The sequence below is a fragment of the Manis pentadactyla genome, chromosome 7, assembly GCF_030020395.1.
Source record: "Manis pentadactyla isolate mManPen7 chromosome 7, mManPen7.hap1, whole genome shotgun sequence".
NCBI lineage: Eukaryota > Metazoa > Chordata > Mammalia > Pholidota > Manidae > Manis > Manis pentadactyla.
This window is the reverse complement of record NC_080025.1, coordinates 59,432,586-59,458,916: the sequence shown is the minus strand read 5'-3', so window position 1 is coordinate 59,458,916 and position 26,331 is coordinate 59,432,586. Positions and strand designations below refer to the sequence as shown.

The window sequence follows — 26,331 nt, the reverse complement described above, 5'->3', positions numbered from 1 at the left end:
GATTCACTGACCTCAACCACAGAAGCATTTTATTACTTACCTAGTTTCCTATGCCATACTTCAGAAAAGAGATTTCCATTTAGGCATCAAAGGGCCCTGCTACTGTTCATATGATGAAAGTAACTAGACTTTTACTAGAAACTAATCCTGTATTTCCAAAAATGAGTAATTATTAAATAATCTACTATATATAACACTTTTCAATTCATTAGGCAAATATTTACTGAATTTACTATGGCTCCACCATTTTGGTATACATATGTGTTATTCCATTCCATAAAATTAGAAAAGATGCACTCACTTCTTTGGTAGGGCTTACCCCCACATAATATGTGTCCACAAATATCAAACTGATATATATTACAATAGAGATGAAAAAGATATGTTTAGTCATTACCTTTAACTTTTATTTTACCTGACAAGTTTAAAAATAACTACTAATAGCTGAAAAGTGAAAGGTCTTTTTTTTAAAATTTTGAATTAGGGATTAAAATGATAAGAGCTGGTCAAAGAGGTGATTAAACTATTTCAATCCTGTAAGATCTCTTCACACTTTAATTGGAAGTGTGAAGAGGGTAACAAAGTGATAGGGAGGGAAATCCAGGTGAAATAAAGTCAAGGAGAATCCAGAGTAACCTACACCTGGCACAGATTACTGTATTTTCTAAGTGAAATTATTTCTATTGCTAGTATTTACATCTAATGAAGATATAAGGAAAAGTAAAACTGGTTCAAGGCAAAAATGATTTCGTAAGCTAGTAAATGCTTTTCTTAGTAACATTTTATATGCACATATGAGTAAAGTTAATGAAAAGGTTAAAAAAAGTCAGGTTACTCAACATTTTTATAAAAATTAAGAGTTTCCATTTACTAAGGAGTTAAGTTAAATGAAACACAATTGTTAAAAGTTGGTTGTTAAGAATGTGTGAAACAGGGATGAACCCATTAAATTAGGCGATCTGTAGAGCACTTAGCACAGTGCCTGGAACACAGTATTCACTAGGATGAGATATTGTTTATATTATTACCACCTGTTAGCATTATTTTTTATTTTCAAGTTTAATGAGTAGGTTTCTTTTCTAAAAGCTCTTAGTTTACTTAAAACTATTATTTTATTGGAAAGCATTGTTGAATTTTGTGTAGCTTTCTGAATATACCATGCTTAATCTGCTTAAGTAATGTAAGAGAAAACTACAGATTAAAAATATCTGTATAAAAATAAGCAAAAATTACATGGCAGATTGGATACAGACATAGCAAAAATTAAGGACTATGAGACTAGTCTGAAGAATGCAGACTAAAAAGATAAAAAGAAGGCAAATGTAAGAGGCTGAAAACAGAAAAAACAAAATGAGATCTAACATACTTCTATTCAAAGATTTAGGAAGAAAACAGAAATGGAAAGAAAGGGGCAAAAGCAGTATTTGAAGATATAATGAATGAAAATTCATTTGAGGAGATGAAAAACACCAACCCACAGAATTAGAGCCAAACAACTCAAAAGAAGGAAAAAAAGAAATCCACACCTAGACACTTCATAATGAAAGTGCAGAATACCAAAGATAAAGAGAAGCTCTTAAAAGTACCTAAAGAACAAAAAAAATTACCTTCAAAGAGTGACAATTAGACTGAATGATAAAAGCCATAAAATAGTGGAAAGATAGTTTCAATATATCAAAGAAAATAACTGTTAACTCAGAACTGTAAACCCAGAAAAAACAATCCTTTTAGATTGAGGATGAAATAAACACATTTCCAAACTAAGAACTACCAAAAAAGTGCTACCACAAGATCCCTACTCAGGGCAATTCCTAAAATGTACCTGCAGGTCAAAGTAATGTGATCTATTAGAAGGTCTGAAATACAAGAAGGAGTAAAGAACGAAGAAAGTGGGAAATAGGGTGGTAAATCTAAGGGAATTTGCCTGTAAAGATGATAATAACATATTACAGGTTTAAAAACAGGATTAAGGTACACAAGTAATATATAAATTAGGGGTGGAGAAAATGAACTTAAAATGTTCTAAGGTATGTGAGAGAAAAGTGAAAGCACTCATTAAATTCTTAATTTGATAATTATGAAAGTATGAATATTATAATTTTTAAAGTAACAACTTTAAGAGAACAGAAATAATGAGTATGTACTTCTCAATTAGTAGAGGGTAAAAACTGAATTATAAAAACAATCAATCCAAAAGAAAATAAGAAAAAGAAACAAACACAGGTAAGCCCAATAGAAAGTATAAAACATAATAATATAAACAAAATTATATTGGTAATTATACTAAAGGTAAATTAAATGCTGCAAATAAAAGAAAATAATTGACTAAAAAAAAATCTACATACTGTTGACAAAAAACACCTCTAAAACAGAAGAATATGGGAAGGTTAAAAGTCAAAGGACAGAATGAGATATATCATTTGCTAACTAAAAAGAAAAATGAAGATATATTAACAGACAAAACAGATTTTAAGAGATTTAAAGATAGGTTCACTTAATAATGATAACTTGCAGTCCTGAGCTCCTCTCTCTTACAAGATGAATTAATTGCTTGAGGCCTTTAATATGAAGGAAGGAGACACAGAACAGGGTGGGCAGCCAAGGAATAATGGGGCCTTTGGGGAAATGTAAGTATTGCTTAAAGTCAAGACAAAGTTGTTATCCTTCCCAGTTTGGAAACAGCTAGCAATCAGGATGAGAAAGTAGGCCTGAAATTTTAATGAAGGGGAGGATATATATATAAGAGTTAACATAATCTCCTATGGCAACATATATTTACTAACTTCAATCTTTTCTATTTTTCTGCAAAGGATTCATTGCTTAAGTAGGTTAGTAATAGTCATTTGAAACTCATATATTAATCTTCCTTTATTACTAAAGGTAGGTTTCTTCAGTAGTTCTTTTGCTTTTGATATAGAAGAAAACATTAATTACCTTTTACCTTGCCAGTGGCATTGCCATATAATAGTTCTTATAACTTTACTTTCTTGTGATTCAAATACTCTCATATATTTAATTCTGTGACTCAAACTATATGTCAAACTACTCTTTCATATTTTTCAGAGAAACACAAGAATCTGTCTTCCATAGAATTTAGAATTTCAAGTTTTATTGCTTTATCACATTAATTACAACAAATTTCCACAGGCTTCCCTGGATAAATTAACCATGTAAATTGTACAAAGAATATAGTATCACTTCAAGATGTAACATTCAAAAAGTCTTTCTAAAATATAAGATGTTGCTCAATAATTTTTTTGGGGGGTGGGGTTCTGATTTAGGAAAAGCTAATCCACAAAAAATCTAAACCAAAATGAAGCAATTAAATTAGGATGTGGTCTTTCACATTAAAAAAATACTAATTTTAGAGATCATTTACTCCTTGACCTTACCATATGAACAAAAACAAGATACAGAGTTTAGGAGAACATTACATAGAGCAGTGAACAAATGTACCAAGTATATATAATTACTTTGCCAGTTTATTATACGATTGCTAGAGTATAATAGGAAAAAAAATCAAGTACAAGGATTAATTTATAGGGTCAACATTCAGAGTCTCAAACACATTGATTTATAACTTAATGAGAACTTCTGGGAAAAAATATGAAACACCTGGAAAATTACTTCTAAACATGCCTAAGTACAAGAATATTCTTCTGCCTCTCTAGTATCCAATCCTTAAAATTACCTAATTTCTATTTCCAAGTGTTTATCCATGAAACTCCTGAGACTTCCCTTAGGTACTGTGCATTCAAAGATGAACGGGATCATGGAAAATACTGACTTACTTCCTTGCCCAACTTTAAATGTTCATGACAATATTGATGAAGTCACATTTTCAGGCTGGCATTAAAACATCAAATTCCAGGCTGGCATTTGATACAGTGGGAATATGGCATAAGTCTCTAAGACAATGAAGGTGCTCTGGACCAGATTCGTAATGGTGTCTCAGCTTCATATGCATGCATGTGCACGCTAAAGCAGAGGCGGGACCAGTCTTCCCCTCTGCTACAGCAGCCATTCCATTCCTGCTGTTAAGACCCCCAATGCAGGAAGTGATTTAGAGTAAGGCTCTAGTTCCAACAAAGAAAAATAAACTGGACTATTTTACAGCAATAAATTTTGCAATAAAATTAATGTCTTAGAAGGGTTTAATCATTGTTGGGGAAAAGCTCTCTAAATAATGGTAAAATATACTTGAATATTCTGAAATCTTTTTTCTCATTGTCTAATTTACAGAAGGCTTCTCATGCACTTGATAACATATGGAACAAATTTCATAAACAAATACTGACAATGAGGCTAGACAGAAGGGTTAAAGAGGAAAAAAATACAGGTGTTCTCCTGGTTCAGATAAGATGGCATAGACTTATATTTACTGTTCTCCCTGTCAAGTACAACTACAAACCCTGGAAATAACATAAAAGGCAACCAAAGGAGGACTCTGAAAGTTGGGAAAAGGTAGATTTCTTAGGGACCCAAGACTGGAGGAACAATACAGAAACAGAGCCTGTGAGTCCTCACCCAACAGCACAAGGTGACCCACACCTGTATCCCCCAATCTTCAATCCAGAGCAAAAAGCTCCCCACATAGGCTTATTCCTCCCCTGGACTGAACAGGAATCCTGCCAAAAAGAACCAGCAATTGTGAATTCATATCTCAAAGAGCTATCCTTTGTGAATGAAGTGGAAATCTTAAATTCTTCACTATTTGTCACTAGCAGACCTACCTGTTAACACCTGGTTAGAGGAAGTTTCTCAAAAAAAAAAAAAAAAAAAGGAAATGATAAGAGAAGGAACCCTGAGCACCAAGAAAGAATGATGGAAAGAACAGAAATATGGACCAATCAAGTAGACTATCTCCTCATGAGTTTTCTAAATCATATTTGATTAAAAATTATACCTGCTTTTCCACATGATACTCAAGACAAGGATATTTAAAAAGTGGGAAGGCAAAGGGACCTAAACAGAAGTAAGGTTACCATACTTCACTGGAAATAGAACATTGATACCATTTATAAAACTAAACATGTAATTACCATATTACCCAGCAACTGCACCTTCGGGCATTTATTCCAGAGAACTGCATGTTCACACAAAAATCTATTCATGAATGTTCATAGAAGCTTTAATAGTAACAGCCAAAAAACTGGGAAGAACCCAGATGTCCTTCAATGGGTGAATGGTTAAAAAAACTGGAATGTCCTTATCATGTAGAAAATATTCAGCAATAAAAAAATGAAGGAACTATTGATACATGCAACAATTGGAATGAATCTCAGAGGAATTAATTAGCTGAGTGAAAAAATAAGAAATCTCAAAATGTTACATACTGGATGATTATGCTTATATAAATCCTTGAAAGGACAGAATTTTGGAGGTAAAGATCAGTGGGTTGCCAGGGACTGAGAGGGGGCAGGAGATGGGTGGGTGCAGTTATAAAGGAGGAAGTTCTTATGATAATGCATGGGTCTGTATCTGGACTATGGCGGTGGGTGCACAAACCTACACATGGGAAAAAAGTTCACACACACAAAAGCGAATGTATGTACAGGTAGGAAACTTGAGTAAGACCAGTGGTTTACATCAATGTTGATTTCCTGGTTGTGAGACTTTTTTTGGTTGCAGGATGTTTCCTTTGGGGGAAAAATGAGAAAAGGGCACACAGTGAGAACCCCCATACCATTTCTTAGAATTTTTGATATGTGAATCTACAAATACCTCCCCCACAAAACTCTAAGCAACACATGAAAAAAAAATTTTGTAACTATGTATGATGACCGATGTTACCTTACCTAGACTTAATGGTGATCATTTTACAATACATACAAACATCAAATTATTATGTTGTGCATTTGAAACAATGTTATTTATCAATTATACCTCAACAAAAATATAAATAGACTGACAGAATACCCAAAATATAGAAGACTTTGAGAAAACCCTTATAAGCCACTAGTATAAATTTTATCTCAATGTGTTTAAGAATCTATGAAGTTACAAAGATCTACTTGTAGAAATGAAAACATTTTTGGCCCTTATTTATGGGGATTTTAAAGAAACTACCTGATAAAATATTGCTTAAAGCTGGCAAATGAGAGAATGTTAATAATTTCACTATTGATATTACTGGGGTGAGGCTATATGGGTTTTGAAAAGTTTACAGATTGCAGTTTCTTATTGAAGGCTATACGATCAGTAATGACTGTGGTTCCGCTACTGGCTTCATGCTGTGAGCCCATGAAGGTCTCACAAAGTTACCACAAACCTGTGGCTTGACAACTTATTATCTCCTCTACAGCATAGGAGGATTATAGCAAAACTGTCATGATAAAAATACCAACCTGAGTGGTTCTATATTTCACCAAATTCTATTTTTTAATTTTGTTTTTGAAACTGGTGAAATTTTTGTTTTTGTTTGGGGGTGGGGGAGGCTATAAAAACCAAATGCACTTAAAAATTACTAAAAACTAAAATGTTCCAATGTAAAAATTATTACAAAATAAAATTCTCAGCTAGCCCATCAGGACTGAAAGCCTTGGGAATCAATGCCTCATTTTACGGATGAGAAAACAGACATCATAAAAGGATGAATGGCATTATCACCTAGTCAGTCACCCTAAACAAATACGTTAAGGCACTGTAGCAGATGTTTCAAAATTATTTAATCCAAAAGTCCCAATGAAAAAGGATGCAGTATATATATAGACCATGCTGAGGCTTACTAAAAAACATGCTAGAATTTTGACAACATATTTTAAATAAGGCACTATTTTAAGGATAATTAACATACTAAAAATGTTTAGCCAAAATAATGCCTTGGTTTGGGTGTTGATATGAGAAGGTGGTTTGCCAAGACTACTAACTACTATAGTAAAGGCCCCAGTCAGTGCTTTTATGTTCTCTTCTGGCCTTCAAAATTCCTGAGAATGACACATATGAAGCCTGACATTCCCTCCTTCCCTCAGGATGATATGAACAAAGAAAGGTAGAAACTGGTTAATATTAGTGATTGTGGGTAATTAGTGGTGTAGGGATTGGAACTTACTACTGAGTAGAGGCTCTGAAGATCAGACATTGATAGATCTATACCTATAGATTATACAGATATAGTTGAATAAGTTAGGATAAATACTAAAATTTTTAAAAGCAAAGGGAATAAAAAGGTCTCTTTGGATCAGTGGAATCATTTTCAAGAAATGTCATTTTAATTATTTAATTTAAATATTTGTGGGAAAATCATTACTCCCTTTCTTGGTTTCTATTACCTATGTGGACACATTCTTTTGCTAACAATTTTTAGATTTTAGAGAGGCATATACTGTTTTCCACAGCTTTTCTTTTCTATTGTGTCAAGCTCAAGTTCAAATGAATGAAATTCAAATGAATAAATAGGTAGCCTAGGCAGTGGATTTTCTTTTCAAAGTCAGGATTTAGATTTTGTTCTAGGAAATACAAAATAAAGTGTTGTTTTTTTTTTAATGTTGTACTAAAAGTCAGTGATTTAACCTCTAAGTTTTAGTCATATGTTTCCATCAACATTTTTCCTCAAAGTAAAAATTCTGGTTTTTTAGTTCTTTAAAAGTAAACACACAAAACTAAAAATCTAAAGCAAGTTGCTGTCAAAGAGAATGGCACTTCCCTTGTTTTCATGTATTAGCAGCACACTGACACTAAAGGATTTTATTTTATCTTAAAATAATCAATCTACCTAATTCAAAAGCCAAAGTATATATTTTTTCCCCTCTGAATAGCTCCTGTGTCATGAATGAGGCATTCACAAAAAACAAAACACTCCTTATACATAGGATATTCTCAAATTTACATCTTAAATGGGGTCATGCAATATTTGCTTAATCTTTGCTCTGTGTACTATTCTTTGTTCTTACCCACATAGGGCATGAGCTGATTACTTAAGTCTTAACAATAGGAGTTCATGTACCACAGTGAGGATTTTTTTTTTTCTTAATCTGAGAGGCAGTCACTAACAAGCTTCAGCTGGAAGTGCTTGATGTTAAAACAGTGTGAACCTGTTCCTGGGCTAATAAACTACATTCTTTCTGCCAACAAAAGAAAATCAATTTACAACTGTAATTAACTGTTAACATGTTCATTATTTTTATATTTTTCATAAAAGGTGGTATATATATATGTCAATTGATTTGTGAAATAACCTATCTTGCTTGTCCTAGAGAAGCTTTACAATCTGAAACATTAAATTTAAGAACTTAACATGTGACATGTCAGTGTATCAGGTTGACACAATTCAACAAGCACCACAATTGGTCTGATTTTAGAGCACCACAATTGGTCTGATTTTAGGTTATGTGATAGTTCATAAGCATGTGGCATACACAAAGAGAGTTCAACTGACAGTTTTACACACACAAGGTAGAGATGATGAGTACAGCAATGGAAATGATAGGCAAATACTTTCAAAGCTGTTCAACTTAAAATTATCACCTTTGGAAATTCATCTTTGGAATTTTTATTCCCAAAAAAGAAAAAAAGGGCGTGGATTGTTGGTCTTCAAATGTGTTCAGATAAACAAAAAGTGGCATGTATATTTATATAAAGAGGAACTAAAGATAGCAACTCTAATCTCTGGGATTTACTAGCACACAAATGACTGCAAATCTTTACTATCCAGGAATACCATAAATGCATGCTCGGAGAGTGGGAGGTCATTCATTCAATGAGTGAACCCAATGTTCAAGATGAGACAGAGTGAAAAAGCTTGGCATCTCTGCTTTTCTATTCTATCTGTCTCTTTTGCTGCCTTAACCTTGAGTCAAAAAGGTTCTGCTCAGTCCTGCAGCCCTGCACATAGGCTTGTAAATCATCAAAAGGAATTTTGCTAGTGACTTAAGATTGATGCAACCAGCCCCTTACCCAAAACTCACCTCCCCCAAGGAGACAAAGAAGTATGAACAGAAATGATGACCGTATTGTCAAGGACTTATAGGAACATCATGGCCAGACCCATGTCAACAAAATGACTGGAGTCAACTAATGAAGGACAAGGATTTCACCGCCCTCCTCAGACCCTTGGTAATGTCCAGATGTGTGCACCTACTGACCTCAGCCTCATCCTGGCTCCCCTCTTCCCTAATATAAAACAAGCTTGAAATCAACCCTAAGTTAAGATGGTTCTTTAAGACATCAGCCTACAATCTTCTCAGTCTGTAGGTTTTCTGAATAAAGTCACTTTCCTTGCCCCAATGCCTTATCTCTCAAATGGCATGTTGTGTGGCAAGTGTCACGAGCTTGGACTTGTTAACAAAGATACTTTGCAGAGTCACAAAAATGAAAAGACAAAGGTTTTTTCCCTCAAAGAGTTCTAGATATCAGGGGAGACAAACATAATAAAATGGTAATGATACAATATGAGAGCTATGCTAGTGATATGTATAAAGGCAATTATCTAAGAGTACAGAGAAGGGAAAGAGGAGGGAGGCATTTGAAGGATGGACCACGAAACACAGAAAGAGCTCCAAGGCAGCAGGCAGACGGCACATGTACCAATGAGAGAAAACTGCTGTGCTTTCAGAGAGCAGTAGCTTATTTTGAACAGTGTAGAGGGTGAATGAAGGAAGTGGCAGAAAATGGGGCCAGGCAGAAGGGCCTCAGAAGAAATGCTACAGAAAGTAGACTTGGGTTCTGTAGACTCCTTAACTCATGAAAAAAGTGCAAGCAGAAAAACAAGATCAAATTTACTTTTTATAAACCGTCCTACACTGCTGGTGGGAATGTAAACTAGTTCAACCATTGTGGAAAGCAGTATGGAGGTTCCTCAAAAAGCTCAAAATAGAAATACCATTTGACCCAGGAATTCCACTCCTAGGAATTTACCCTAAGAACGCAGCAGCCCAGTTTGAAAAAGACAGATGCACCCCTATGTTTATCACAGCACTCTTTACAATAGCCAAGAAATGGGAGCAACCTAAGTGTCCATCAGTAGATGAATGGGTAAAGAAGATGTGGTACATATACACAATGGAATATTATTCAGCCATAAGAAGAAAACAAATCCTACCATTTGCAACAACATGGATGGAACTAGAGGGTATTATGCTCAGTGAAATAAGCCAGGCAGAGAAAGACAAGTACCAAATGATTTCACTCATCTGTGGAGTATAAGTACAAAGAAAAAACTGAAGGAGCAAAATAGCAGCAGAATCACAGAACCCAAGAATGGACTAAGTTACCAAAGGGAAAGGGACTGGGGACGATGGGTGGGAAGGGAGGGATAAGGGGGTGGAAAAAGAAAGGGGGCCTTACGATTAGCATGTATAATGTTGGGGGGAGGGCATGGGGAAGGCTGTACAGCAAGGAGAGGACAGGTAGTGATTCTACACCATCTTACTACGCTGATGGACAGTGACTGCAATGGAGTATGTGGGTGGAACTTGGTGATGGGGGGAGTCTAGTAAACATAATGTTCCTCATGTAATTGTAAATTGATACCAAAATAAAAAAATTAAAAATAAATTAAAAATTTACTTTTTATAATTTATGCTGGTGACTGTATGGAAGATGAATTTTAAAGTATCGTGACAAGGGGACTGGTTAAGACACTGGGGCAATAGTCTAAGAAATAATGAAACTGATTTTAAGGCAGAGGCAGAGGGGTGGGAAGGGAGGAATAAGTTCAAGAGACATTTGTATTTAGGAGGAAAAAAATATTGGATCAGTAACCAACTAAATGGAGTAGAGATGAAAGAGGATTCAGAAGACAACTTCTCCATTTAACTAAAAACTGGACACTGTATATTATCTGTCTGTGTTTTTCTAGCATCTAACATTGTGCATGCCACTAAGTATGTGCTTTATAAAGAATAAATGAATAAATGACTAGTTTTGAAACCTTGATAAGGCTGAAAAAACACAGGAAAAGATGTAGGGAATAATTTGGTTTTAGATAGATCAGTGGGTGATGGGTATGGCGCATCCAAGTATGACTGCTCAGTTGACAATCTGGGTCCTGAGCTAGAAATCAGAGAATTCAAAAGATATCACATACACATAGCATTGGAAGCCAGGGGAATAGGTAAGACAGTTCTGGCAAACCTAGCTTCCTATTTTCATTCCTAACTACAAGGGCATGATGACTTTCTATCCTAAGAATTCAACTGAGTGTCCAAGGTGAGGGAGAAATTAAGTTCTACAGGTGACTTGGGACAAAGGACCCTAATTTCTCATCTACAGGAAAGGACAAGGACTTTTGTATAACATCAGCTAAACCTGAAATATGTCTATGTATAGGCAGGTGAGGTCAATCTCCTCCAAAGGACTCCAGTTAGTTGTGAGCTGATAGAGAATCAAGACAATTTCTCATTGAAACCCCCATTAAGCATCAACTCTTCTTTTAAGCTTTTTATAGACATATTTTTAAATGTAGCACACATTTTCATAATGTAGATTTTTCCAAATCATTTCTCTCCTGACCTGTTCTTATTAAAATTACTTTTTTCATTAAAACAATATAGTCACAAAGCTTTACCTAAGGGATGCATATGCCTATATGGTTACTATATTAATAGTATACTTTTCTTAAATAGGAAGCACATATCCACACAAGCTTTGAGTGCTTTCATTGAAAATCTGTCCAGCCAAATAAAATATACTGGCATTGAATACATTTCCCCAAAAAAATGTGAACAAAAGGTATAAAATTGGTATATTTATTAGAAGCAATATGAAGTTTCAAGAAAGGTAGTTATAAAATGCTGCCTACAAAAATAAGGTACCAATGTGTTAGTCTACTCAAAAGTTAAAAGCATAATTTATGCAATTTTTTTATCCCTTAGGCAGTATTTTACATGTCACCCTTAAGCAATGGTTCCATTTTTTTAGAATGCAGGAAAAATGCCTTCTACTGGGCTGATATATTCACAAAAGCAAAGTGGTTACACTAAAGAAATTTATCACCAGGTTTAAGGAAGACAAGGGAAAAGTGGGGGTAAACAGTGATCTTTCACAAATGGAAACAAAAAAACCCCTTACCCCTGGGCAAATAGAGTAAAATATACTGTGCCTTTTATTACCCTTGGTAATGATTAGTATTAGTATTCCTTACAACAAAAGAGCAGTTAGTGAAAATCATAGACCAACTTTACTTTTCTCAGATATGGAGCATCCCAAACAGTTTTTAAAAATCTCCTGGAAAAGGCTCTACTGTAGAGTGGTCTGGTGGCAGAACAGTAATACATCCACCCCAGGGATGGGAGATTGGAGAATCTAATTCACTGCACTAGCAGAGGCTGAGTATCAAGGCAGTAGGGCTCTGGTGCTGCTAGAGAGGGCCTGCCTCTGCCAAACAGCACTCCTGCTGACGAATTCATCAGCAAAGTAGGCATTAAGTAAGGCTCCTTTACCATCTTTGGAACCAACTGCGTCACAATCTCAGTTGTGGTTAAGAAAAAAATGGTAAAATTGGGAGAAAATGTCAGCATTTAAGATATTTTCTATTATTTACATAATTTACCTTAATAGCATCAGGTTTTTAAGTTGGATATTTTAGAGACACTGGAATGCTGGTAGAAGTCAAATGAAGCCCAGAGAAATTGCAGAATACCTTTTCACATTTCCTAATACTCTAGTAGCCAGGGAATTTCTTTTTAGGAAAACTGTCCCTTTTGTTCACCAACTTTAATATCTACAGAAATTATTCTCATACTTAAATAACTTTATATGAATACCCTATAGCTAGATTTTAGGATGTTACACTTTTTGTTTACGAGGTTCAAAGTCTTATCTAATCAGTATTGGATAGTGTTTCATCAACTACGGCTTCCAATGTAATGACTAGCATTTGATAGATTTTATTACTTTTTTGTAGAAATATAACTCAAACAACCATAATATGCAAGATAAAAACTGATTAAAGTAAAGAGGTTTTATAATTAGAAGTCTATATAATCAGTTTATTTGGTTAAAGTACTTTTGGTTAAAAAAATCTATAAAAGTAGTTTGAAATAATATATATAAAATGGTAACTTAATGGAGCTTTTAATCATAAAGTATTAGAAATATAGCTATGTAATTTTTTAACAGCCACTTATAATAGGCCACATACAATACACTACTGATTTGTCCATGACTTAACCAGTTTCAACTCTTAACTGACATTGTTTGATACAAATAAACATAACTAAATCTAATAATTTAGTCAGTTGTAACTAAAGGTAATGTGTGTAAGCAAAATTTAGTTATGAAAGGGGTAACAAATGATCATGCTGCACCACACTAAGTTCAAGGCATGTCAGAAGGAAACATTCAACAGGTTTGTTATTTCAGTTGAAATAAAACACGTTAAATACCTGTCACCAAGTAACAGGTGCTACTGAAGTGAAAAATCCTATTTTTATTCATTCACTTTAAATATTAGCTTTCACTTTAAGTATTTAAGCATTAGTTCCTTCAACATGTATGCCCTCCCAGTATATACATACACATATCAACTCCAGTACAAGCTAGAATCCGGGAACTGCACCAAGTACAAATGAAGGGCAATGGAAGCCACAGACTAGACTAAGTTCCTTGAGGGCAGGAACTGCATTTTCTCCACTTTTTTATTCTCTTTATCCAACATAGTGTCTGAAACATAGCAGACCTTCACTAAGGAACTGTTAAATGAAATTTTAAGTGGAGAAAGAAAAATGTAATTCCAATGAGGGAAAAAAGATAGATACTAACTTTAAAGCTTCAATTAGATTGAAATAGTTCAATTTTTAAATGCTTTTGAATTAAATAAGATTAATAAATCCCTTAATTTAAAAGACATAAAAGTATATAAATTTACTATACATCTACCTATATATATTTGAGAAAAACTCCAAAAATTCTGTTTTGGGGTCAATAAAGTGTTAGCCTCCCTAACAAGTATAGCAAAAACATCTTCCTACAGCAATAGTAAACTAGAGATGAAGCATCTGCTTCAAAAAAATCCCACAGATAAAATAACTAAACTATCATTGTTTTTTAATGATAAATTCATTTGGAAAACATCAAAATAATCAGTTTATACCCTGTATAGTTCATAAAACATCTAAATAAGTAGAAGGCATAAGGTCATCTAAATGCTACTACAATTAATTCAAGTTTTATGAGAAAAGATCAAGTTGATTTAGGACTAAAAAATTAAACTGATGTAACAAATACAGTCTAAATATATTCCATATATAGATAGCATCATGATGAGACTTCAAGGTTCGAGAAAGGAGAAATAGAAATGTGTAATTTTGAAAAAATATACTTTATACTTTGTTCCAAACTGGGTATTTTAATGTTTTCCTTATTAAGTTATATATCACAAAATATGAAGCCATTCAGAAATTAGTTATTAATGAAAAAATAGTTTTTAATGAAAAAATTGCAACGTATCAGTATGGCATATATAACTATTTTTTAAAGAAACTATGCTACTTTATCTTTCAACTATTTCTTGATACTAATTCACTGTAGTTTCTTATAGTAATATAGTTATATTATTTTAAACCTTCTAAATTGTAGAATTACAGTAAACTACCTTCAGAAATTTTTCAAGATACTAACTGATCAAATAAGATCAATGACAATATATGATAGGAAAACAGTCATTTTAGAAAGTTGAATCAATATTTTAGAAATAAACTCCTAAGCAATTTTATCATCTAGGAAAAGAAAAAGCAATATGGCTTAAATTGTTCAAATAAGTTTTATACCTGAGAACAGTATTAAAGTACTGTTCTCTTACTGCTTTCAGCTAACTACAAGACCATGGAGGGACTGGGAGGGATGAGTAAGAGAAGATACGGAAATATCAAAAGGATGAAATAGATCATTCAAAAATTCCCAAATCACCTTTTTTTTCTTCAGGAAAGGAACAAAAAACAAAATAAGAAAGTACAACCTGGTTTTAATATACTTCTGAAAAAAAGACAATTCAATAGTATTTCTTTTAAAGATGATAAATGGTTTTCAATAACACATATGATCAAATTAAATTTTGAAAGTAAAACCTATGAACTTTTAACATTTCTTGCATAAAAATGGTAGTTTATTCATTCTATTGATGCTGAGGGGAAGAAAGAATGAAAACACCAGAATCAATGCTTTGTCATTCACAAGGTTCAGATATATAATTTAAGAACCACATTTATTTTATTTGAATGGAAATTTTAAAATGATCCATGATCATGACTGCAAAATTGTACTAACTTTGGACAAGGCTAAAATTATGTTAACAGCTTAAGAATAATTTAAAAGCCATATTTCAATTCAATAAATCTGAACATTAATTTAATTCAGGTTAAATGTGCTAATATTCTTTTACTTCTTTGAGACTAAAAAGTTAAAGAGAATTTTTATTTAAAATTTAATAAAGAACAAAGAAATTCAGAAGAATACCAGCTAGAGAATACTACTACTACAACTACAAATTTAATTATTCTCAATTATAATTTTATTAACTTTAAAGATTCTTTAAGTTACTATTTTTATAACTATATTACAGAAGATATTTAAATAGATTTAAATGAAATGTGATGGAAATAAACTTTTGCTTGAAGAGAAATTTTAACATATATACCACATTTTATCAATTTATCACATGTAAAAAATAATAAATAACTATGTAACTGGTATATCAAACTATAAAAACAGCACATTACTATAAAATAAATCCTTAAAACAGTTGCATGTAGAATTAGTGAATAGAAAAATAACAGATTAATAATCTCATATAATTCATTACATTACAGTCAATGAAAAGTAATTTATTTCCAGGTGGAAATACTCAAGCAACACAACTTTTTTTTACCAGTCATATTTATATTTTCATGGAAGTGTATACATGCATATGCAGACACATAAATCATTAGACATCTTCAGGCAATTTTACCTTTATTCAAATAAACCAATATTTTTAATTAACAGCTCTCTTCAAATATCAAGGACAATATTAAAAAAGATGTTTTCCGAGTTCATCTTAAAGCTAGAATGCAACAATATTGCCATCTAGTGTTCCTATCATTAAACACTTCCAATCCAAGTGTTGTCATACTTTTATTTTTCACTTGAAAAATTAAGTGAGAGTAGGTTAAACACGTAGTCATTCCTATGCACAAGGGCGTAATTTTGATGGATGAATACAAGGAGAAAAACTGAAAAGGTCACTTGGGAATCAATAGGAAGAAAAAAAAACAAGGCATGTGAGAGAATATCCTCCTTCTGGATGTGATTTTTGCCACATTTTGTTCTTAAAGTAGATATGGTACTTGATTTTCTTGGCTACTTTATTGACCAAGCAAAAGTAAAGGTCAACTCTCTGATTGGCTGCATCTATCCCTTTCTACCTGCCTCATACTCTTTGTGTCTTAAATGGGAATCGCTGAGATCAAGTCCTAATTGATCTGTCATCAATTGAACATAAATTCACTTAAAGCCATGCAATATTTATCATTTTGATTACTACTAATTAAAGAGATAAAAAATAAAATATTGTTCTGGGTTGTTAAGGTTGAAAAAAATTTAGCTTCATTAAAAAATAAAGATACATTTTAGGCCACAATGTTTTTAATTATGATATTACAGGCATTGCTGAAAGCATAAAAAGACTGGTAACATTATTCATCCATAGTGAAAAACCTCAGAGCAGCTAATAAATCTCTAAATAAGCAACATCTCATTGGTTCTGATCATCTATCCTTATAAACCTAGTCCTGCAGTCAGGAAAGTCTTCATTCAAGTCTAGAGACTACCAGTGATTTACTGTGTAGCTTTGGACAGATGTCTTAGGCTTTCTGAGCTTCAGTTCCCTCCCTTTAAAGATTAACTTAGTATGTTACTAGACAAGACTATAAAATGCGAAGAGGTCTACCAATGTAAGGCACAATATACATAAAGTCCCAACAGCAGGTATGCTGTGTCAATGGTGCTTACCACTACAATACAACCCCATCCGCTTTTGACTAATTTGCAAATGGGTCCTGCTTGTTCCTAGTCCCATACCTTTGCTCATATTATTCCCCAATTCTTAAATCTCTAGTCTAACTAAACTCTATCCATTGGAAATAAGACATCAGCTAATTTTATGAATTATTTTTCCTTTCTTTTTACTTACCCACTTTCTCATTTTTGTACAATAAACATATATAACTTAAGTAAATTACAAATACTTGAAAAAAAAAACCTACTCATTCTCCATAGCGCAGCTCCACTTTTTACCTTTTCTGTAAAGTCAACTTTCATTCATATCCTGTCCAACCCAGAAGTCCTCTCTCTGCTCTACACACAGTAGCACTATCTAGAATTCATTTACAGCCTTCTATTATTTAAAGTACATGCTTTATCCCCCCAAAATAAATTATGAGCACTCTGAAAGAAAAAAATATTTACCCTGGTGTCCTCCATAAAGGTAATGTTGGGGTACCTGAGGAGTACAATCATATGTGGTATCAACACTGTACTTTTCTGTTTGGAAGCCCTACCCACCTCACTTCCCCAAGCTTTAATTCTCAAAGACTTACTCGTTGTGTCATATCAGGGATATCACTTCACCTGAGGTTACTGTATTTCTTACAATAAAAAAACCCATTAATATCTGCTATCTATTTCATAGCTACCCCAATAACAAAAACAAAAATCATGTATTGTATGTAGAAAGCTACTAATAAAACATAGTTTGATTAAAAACTACTTTAAATTTCAGACAAAGCATTTTTTGAAAATGTATGGAAAAAAAAATCTTGTAATACAGATTAAAACTGAATTAGATTTTTTAAATTATCAGTATTAGGGCTACCAATCTACCTATGTACCTGTTATTTACATAGACTAATATCTGACTAGACTACCTTTCTTCAAGAACACAATAAATGTGGATAGAATTTTCTATAATGCTGACTTACACAAAAATTATCTCACTTCAATAATGAGAACATATCTGTTTTTAGTTATCAAAGATTTCTTTAAATGAAGAATTAAAAGTTAACACCACACATTAGATTATAAAATCTAACATTAGGGATCCAATTTATCTGCAGTAAATTAAAATATAAATGCCTATTAATGATGCATTTCTCAACCTAAAAACATATTCATAAAACAAAATGTTCACTGCAACTTCTGGGGTGACTTTGCTTTTCAACAAATACTTGTCACATCATTTGCTTTTTGTGTATCTATCCATACCATGTCCTAAGTGTTGTTTTTCTGAATCATTTAAGAAATCTACTGGGGCCATATTTTTAAGAAATCGTTTTTTCTTAAAATGTCAAAAACAGAAAACAAAACCTTAACTATTTTACTTAAAAAAAAAAAAAAGATTTACAATTTTTATGCTACTGCTGCCATCTAGTGAAATTTTGAGAACTTAATCATTCTGGAAAATAAGATGTTTTTTTTTAAAATGCATACTGCCAACCTGCAAGGTATATAAATATGAGGAATAAAGATAAAATACTTTTTCTTACAAATATATTCTTTAAAATTTTGCTTTTTTCATTAAATTATATTATATATTGTAATTCACCACTTGATCATGAAGCCACTTGTTTATTTAATCAGCAGGATAAGTATGATCATTTAAAAATCCCTTTACAGGGTAAAGTAAAAAACCCAGTAACATCAAGCCATTTTTGTCATCAAGTTATACCTGTAAATACATACAAAGTCAGTGACACCTTCAAAGATTCTATATTTGGAATTTTCAATTACTTACCAAAAATACTGTTCATTGTATAGTTAAAATAGTAACATATGATGACCAAAAATCTAAATGCCTGGAACTCTACCAACTAAATAAAATAAGAATCTAATCTACCTGCACAATTCCATAAAGATAAAAATGGTAGTTAATAACCTATCATCAAGCTTACCTGGGAAAAGATATTTGCTGTTGGAGCAACTCTGCTGTCCACAATACTATACAGTATTGCTAATAATCTGTCTAGCGGAAATGGTTTTGGTCCAAGGAGATGATTGCTTGTCTGTAAGAAAAAACAACATGGATTTTCTCCTTATAACACGGCACTAACTTTCTGTACTATGAATTCCAATAATGTATTTATACTATATATAGTTCCCAAAAGATGCTAACAAATCTAGTTTGCAGTCTGTTAAAACTTTACTTAATACAATCATGATTTATCCCTTAACATTTTCTTCACTATTTTCTTAGCATCAACAAAGTCACTTTTTAAAGAAAACATTTTTAGAGGAAAAAACTCACAAGTCCTTCATTCTAGTCCTGAACATCGCTCCTATTTTGCTGTCATAACCACACGTTAAGTGAGTTAGCCAAGTCACTGCTCAAGACAGCACTAGTCAAAAGCAGGGTTCAAGTCCCAACTCCTAGACTAAAACTTACTTTCTCACCATTCCTCTTTTTGCCACCACCTGGAAAATGTACTTATTCAACATTAGTTCTAAAAAGAACAGTTATAGTAAATACTAGCTTAAAAAAGTAATGTTTTATAATTTGTGAATAAACTGTCAGCCTGAAACAATGTAAAATTAAAAGTTTTAGAGAATGTAAAAACGTTTATGCTTGTATACAAAGTCATATGGTACAATTACTTGTCATTAGCAAACTAGTGCTCAACATCCACCCTATTGAATAATTTTAGTAGCAATATAAGAATATAAGTACTCTGTAATAGCAAAGGCATATAAAATAAGAATCTAAATTTACATGCATAGGAATAACTACTTCTTTAAAGAAGAGTGACTATAAAGAAAAATACCTACTCAGAATTATAAAATGAAGTATTTACCTCAGCTATTTATATCTAAAAGCTAGTTCAGAAATCATTTTCCAGGTCTTAAATTTTATATGCTTTTCTCATTAAATACTTCAAACATTTAGGAAAGTACAGAGTTTAAGATAATCAACACCAATGTATCCACCTCCCAATTTTATCTAACTTTATCACTACAAAATAAGTACAAAGAAATAAAATATTAGATCACATTACAGATAGGATGAAGCTCTCTTGGACACCTCTCTCATCCCTTTCCCTCCCTAGAAGGAACCACCATCCAGAATTTGGTGTTTTTAATCCCTTTCAGGCAGTTTTTAACACTACTACTACATACGTATCCATAAACAATATACAGCATTGTTTGCATGATTTAATCTCACAGAAATAATACACTTTTGGACATATCATTCTACCAAGTTACTTTTTTCCTTCAACATTGTTTTTGAGATTTAACCATGTCAATTCATGTAGCTCTACTCCATTTTTAAACTATGCTACAGAATTCCATTTTATGACAAATCACTGTCTTAAAAATTCATCACTATAATGCATCACATAGAAGACAGTAATGGACAATCCTGGACATTTTTCCTTGTGCACATGTGCGAGGCTAAGTGGAATTGCTAAATTAAAGTACAGGGTAGAGACAATGCTGTATGCTTACCAAGTCTATTCTTGGGCACACAGGAAGACTACATTTCTCAGTCTCTACTGCAGTTAGATGGAGGCCACCTATTTTGAGTTCTAGCCAATGGAATATGGATGAAAGTGACATAAGCTACTTCCAGGCCCGGCCTTCCAAACCACTGGCTCCCTTAGTTTTCTTCCCATTGGTGGCAACTCTGGAGGCCACTGTTTCCCCTGACATCACTATAAGATGAAAGAGGGCCCCCAACTCACATTCAATTGTGTTGTAAGCAATATATAAACCTTTGGTATGTTAAGGCACTGAGAGTTCAGGGTTTTAGTTTTTACCACAACACAGCTCAGCCTATCTTGACCAACATAACATTTTACATATTAACTTTGTTAGATATCACCAACCTACAGAATATGCAAGCTCTTATTCCTCTACATTATCACCAACACTAGGAATCATCAGACTTTTTTTGGTTTTGCCCATCTGAGAGAATGAAATAAAATGTTTTTTAAAGTTGCATTTCTCTCATTAGAGAATGAGGTCGATAGTCAGGTCATGTTTGTTAGACATTTAAGTTCCTTTCTGTATCATTTACCCACTTATCTACTGGATTTTTGCCTTTTTCTTATTGTTTTGTATAGTCTTTAAAAATTCTAGATACTAGTGATTTGTCAGTTATATGAACTCAAGAACAGTGGTTCCCATTGTGGTGTGCTTTGGAGTCAGAAAGACTTGGAACTGGATGTTGGTTCTACCACATGAACTATGTAACTTTGGGCAAGTTACTCAATTTCCACTCAGTTTCCTATCTAGAAAACAAGGATATTGATAATCACCACATTCATGATGTTATTGTGAGAATTAAGTAAGATCACACACAGAGCTTAACAGTGTTTGGCTCATAGGTGAGGTGCTCAATACTATTATCTTCATGATACACTTTTATGTTTATTTTTTCTTTTCTAGACAAATGCCTTGAAAACAGGAAATGCTTTATTCACTTTTTTACCCCCAGCACAGGATTATTAGATAAATGAATAGATGAATGGATAATGAATGAATGAATGGTGTTAGAGAAAAGAAAGAAAAAAATAAATGTTGAGCTATCTAAATGGAATTGGTGTCCCTGTTCTCATTAACACTTAGAAGAGACTTGAGGTTAGTAAAAATTACCTAAATCCCTGAAGTGTTGGGAATAATGTGGGAGGCAATTCAACTTGAGAATCACATTGTGAAAGCTGCTGATACTTTTTCTGATTTTCACTTTTTAAAATTTTGTGAATAAAGAACACATTTCCAATTTAAAATTAGAATGTAGGACATAGGAAATTTATCTTCTTCACTGAACTGATTTTGTGTGCTACACATGCAAACTGGCTTCCCATCTAGAAAGGAAGGCAAAGTCTGTATTAGCAATGGCAAATAAAAGAAGAATCTATATTTACATGCATGGGAATAAGCTCACTTGAATGCACCTTCAATCACTGTATTCAACATAACAAAATATTACTATAATGTAATTATGATGCATATCAATACAACTTCTCATGTCCAAGTGACTAATAATAAAGCATGCTATGTCCACTTCCAACAGTATACTAAATTCCTGAGATTTTCCCATTAGAGAAATTAAAATGTAAATACCTTCTCATGTTTCTTTAGAAAGTTGGTTTTCTTGATTTTCCCATGATGCTGCAATTAAAGAAAATAGTTTCCAAGATTAAAAAAAAGTATTCTACAAAAACAGAAAATATAATTTGTTTAAAACATGGCACACATGATGCTAATTTATGTATTTTAGGGCTGTTTATTTTATTTGCCTTAGAACCTAAAATATCACCTTAAAATACCAATATATTTTAGGGTAATTTCACTTAGATTTTCAACATATACAAGATTACCTGTCCACGATAATAAAGAGGTTTTTAAGTAAAAGTGATACTTCATTAAAAAAAACTTATCTTGATTTACTACAGCTTTATTTCTTTAAAAACAAAAATTACTAAGATAAATGAGCTTTTAATCATCCCTTAAGCAGGATGTCAATTCACATAAAAAACATTGATTGAGAGCATTTAGCTGAGCACTTGGGATTCAACACGGGCGAAAATAGATATGGTCCTTGCCCTCATGAAACTAAAGACTAGTGGTAGAGAGAAGCAAAAAAAAAATTGATTACAAATACATTTAATAATAAAGCAAACTGCATATTATGTTTCAGAAAGAAAATAATTCTAAAATAGGACTTCTTCAACTAATGTACATGCAGAAGCTCCTGAATGTTCTGGATAATGATGTATAGAGTACATGACATTACTTTAAGAGCTTTAGAATAAAGGAGTTAGCACCCTTAAAATTATCCCCATCTCTCATACAAGTGAAAAGATGTAATTATTACCTTAAGGAAGAACCTCTTATCAGTTCTTGCTGGATTGTATGAAGCAAGGTATGCAGCAATTAGAATAAACTTAGAATAATATGGAAGTTCCACATGAGTATGTGCTGAGAGACCTACATGGCAAAAAACTTTTATGAAGGTTTTTAATAAGTTACCATTAGATTTTAAGTATCTCTTATCTTTCCTCACTTATCTTTTGACTTCCATTATGGTATTTTTTAGTCAAAAAGACCTACACCCTGAGTTTAAAGTGCCAGAAAGAGGTCGGTGGTGGTGGACACTACTGATATGCTTTGCTTATTCTATTCTTATTGACTTCTCCAATTCTGAAGTCTAAATCCTATTGAACCAGCCCTTCAAAGCCACACTATACATTAAACCTTCCCTGTCCCAAAATTTAAAAATCTGCTTTTACTATGAATTCCTTTGTGTATTTCACTATGGCCCACATTACTTTATACCTTACATTAACAGTTAATTATCCATAAATTATATTTCTTACCAAGCTATACTGTTCACTGAAGAAGCATCTGATTTTTTTTATCTCTACACTGCCTTGCACAAAGGAAATAATTGAATGGATAAATAAAACAATAGAGCCAATCAAGCAGCACTGGTACTTATGGGAAGGGAGGAAGGAATCTGCTATTTATTGGATATCTAATATGTGTCAGACACTGTGCTTTACTTAAGCATTTCTGATTCTTTGCAGTAACTTACAGCTAGATTATTTTTCCCATTTTAAATGAAGACACTGAGTTGGTTTAAGTTCACACCATTAGGGAGTAGCACAGACCAATTATTGCAAATTTTCTAACTTTAGCATCTATTTCTTTCCATTATAACACAAAACTGAAAATCACTTGTATAGCATCTTAAGCATTTAGAAACCAAAACAAAATGTCAACCACTTCATTTTACATCATGTCCCCTAACTGCTAGCTACTGATTTTTTTAAATAAGAATATTTTAGATACTCATTTTTTTTAAGTAAAAATTGTTCTAGCAGAATAAATCCAAAGTAACAGTTTCTTTAAAGAAAGCAAAAAGTACAAAGCTTTTAAAACATAACCAGCTGAAATGCATCCCCCAAACTGGGTTAATATAAATGGGATTTTATTCCATGTAACTCAAGAAACACACATACTGAGATAAAATTGTGTCATATACTTGATTGTTTTGATTGTTTTAACTAAAGCATTTAAAGAACTACAAATTGTTTTATTCTCACATGATAAATCCAACATTAGGAAGTAGAAAACTGAGCTTCGCTTAGTAAATTGTCTTTTGTAACACATTTATAGACTAATCCTACCCTACCTTAAGTATTAACTTTATAGCATCTTGATTATTAGTAATCAGTTAAAGAAGTGTCTCTGGCAACTGTCTCAGTACTTCTTTGTTACCTTTCAGCTGTCCTGGATCTGTGTCATCTTTCTGTAGCTTTTCCCACTGTGAACTGAAAGAAAAGAGAAGAGCAATAATTAACTAAAAATACATGAAATCAGTATACTGTACTTAAAACAGTCCTAGAGAAACTAAAATTTTGATTTAATGATAAAATAGTCAATAATACAAGTATTATATACATGAAGTATACATGTTTGTACATCTACAAAATCAGTGTATACTAGAACATAAATTTATATATCAATAACCAATGGTAATTTAAAAAAATCTTTTTCTGATCGTAATTGTAACACTTTCAAAAAGTAGTATTATCTACCATAATAAAACTCCCAATGTTCCAGTTACCATATTAAGATACCATCATCACACACTATTTCTAAACTCTATAACAACCTCTTAAAATAAGTATTACTAAATCGGAAAACTGAGGCCCACAGGTGTAGTTGCCTAAAAACACCCAATCAGTAGTGCAGCTCAGAGCTGAATTTCTGTAGAATGCCTACTGAGTTCATACTATTTACACTACCCCACTCTGATCTTACCTGCAATTAAAACTATTAAAGAGCCTCAAATATTATTATGAATATGATATGACAAATCAAATTCATAAGGAAAAACACTATAGTCCAGTACAAAGACTGCCCTGGGAGACAGATGTCTTAGCTATACGATCTTGAATAAATCAACCTTCTCATAAAAAAATAAGGCAGTTTGATGCTGAAACTCTCTTAATACAGATCTTAAAATACTAATTTAAAAATAAACGCCAGAGTAAAACAATTAACCACCCAAAATAAAATGGTATATGTATTTTATATCTATAAGCAAAGCTGAAAATTCTCGAAATACAAGCATACCTTGTTTACTGTGCTTCACAGATACTGCCATTTTTTTTTTTCTAATGAAAGGTCTATGGCAACCCCACACTCAGCAAGTCTCTATCAGTACCATTTTTCCAACAGCATTTGATTACTTCATTTTGTTAATTCTTACAACGCTTTAAACTTTTTATTATTGTATTTCTTATGGTGATCTGTGATCAGTTATCTTCAATGTTTCTACTGTAATTGTTTTGGGGTGCCATGAACTGGGCCCATGTGAAGTGTTGAACTTAAATGTGTGTTATGACTGTTCCTCCATCTCTCTCTGTCTCCTCAGGCCTCCCTATTCCCTGAGGCACAACAATATTCAAATTAGGTCAATTAAAAACCCCACATTGGTCTCTAAGTGTTCAAGTAAAAGGAAGCCACACATCTCTCAATTTAAATCAAACACTAGAAATGATTAAGGTTAGTGAGGAAGGCATGCCAAAAGCCGAGAGAGGCCAAAAGATAGGCCCCTTGCACGAATTAGCCAAGCTGAAAATGCAAGGAAAAAGTTATTTAAAGAAATTAAAAGTGCTACTCCAGGGAAGAAGTGGACAGTAAGAAATCAAAACAGCCTTATTACTGATGTGGAGTAAGTTTTAGTGGTCTGGATAGAAGATCAAACCAGCCACAACATTCCCTTAAGCAAAGCCTAATCCAGAGCAAGACCCTAACTCTTCAATTCTATGAAGGCTGAGAGAAGTGGGGAAGCTGCAGAAGAAAACCTAAAGGCTGGCAGAAGTTGGCTCATGAGTTGAAGGATAAAAGCTGTCTCCAGAACATAAAAATGCAAGGTGAACCAGCAAGTGCTGATGTAGAAGCTGCAGCAAATTATACAAGTTAATTAAACAAGGTGGCTACATACAGAACAGATTTTCAATGTAGATGAAACAGCCTTCTAGTGGAAGCAGCAGCTATCTAGGACTTTCATAGCTAGAGATGAGAAGTCAATGCCTGGCTTCAAAGCTTCAAAAGACAGACCGATTTTCTTGTTAGGCGCTAATGTAGCAGCTGACTTTAAGTTGAAGCCAATGCTCACTTACCATTCTGAATATCTGAGGGCCCTTAAGAATTATGCTAAATGTATTCTGTCTGGCTCTATAAATGGGACAACAAAGCCTGGATAACAGCACATCTGTTTACAACATGGTTGTAATTTTTAAGCCCACTGAATACAGTTTAAGCTCACTGTTGAGACCTACTTATAAGGAAAAAAAGTTCCTTTCAAAATATGATTGCTAAACAATGCACCTGGTCAATCAAGAACTC

General features: G+C 33.0%; 1 protein-coding gene across 2 annotated transcripts in view; it reads right to left on the bottom strand.

The window, feature by feature from the left end:
• ORC5 (origin recognition complex subunit 5) overlaps nt 1-26,331 on the bottom strand; it is an 80,357-nt gene that overhangs the window by 13,402 nt on the left and 40,624 nt on the right. For both annotated transcript variants that reach the window (XM_036892480.2, XM_057504424.1), the window contains 4 exons: nt 24,193-24,245; nt 22,787-22,899; nt 22,033-22,080; nt 18,864-18,974 (listed from right to left, as the gene is read on the bottom strand). In XM_036892480.2, coding sequence (XP_036748375.1) covers nt 18,864-18,974; nt 22,033-22,080; nt 22,787-22,899; nt 24,193-24,245 — 325 coding nt within the window. The remainder of the gene's footprint in view (nt 1-18,863; nt 18,975-22,032; nt 22,081-22,786; nt 22,900-24,192; nt 24,246-26,331) is intronic.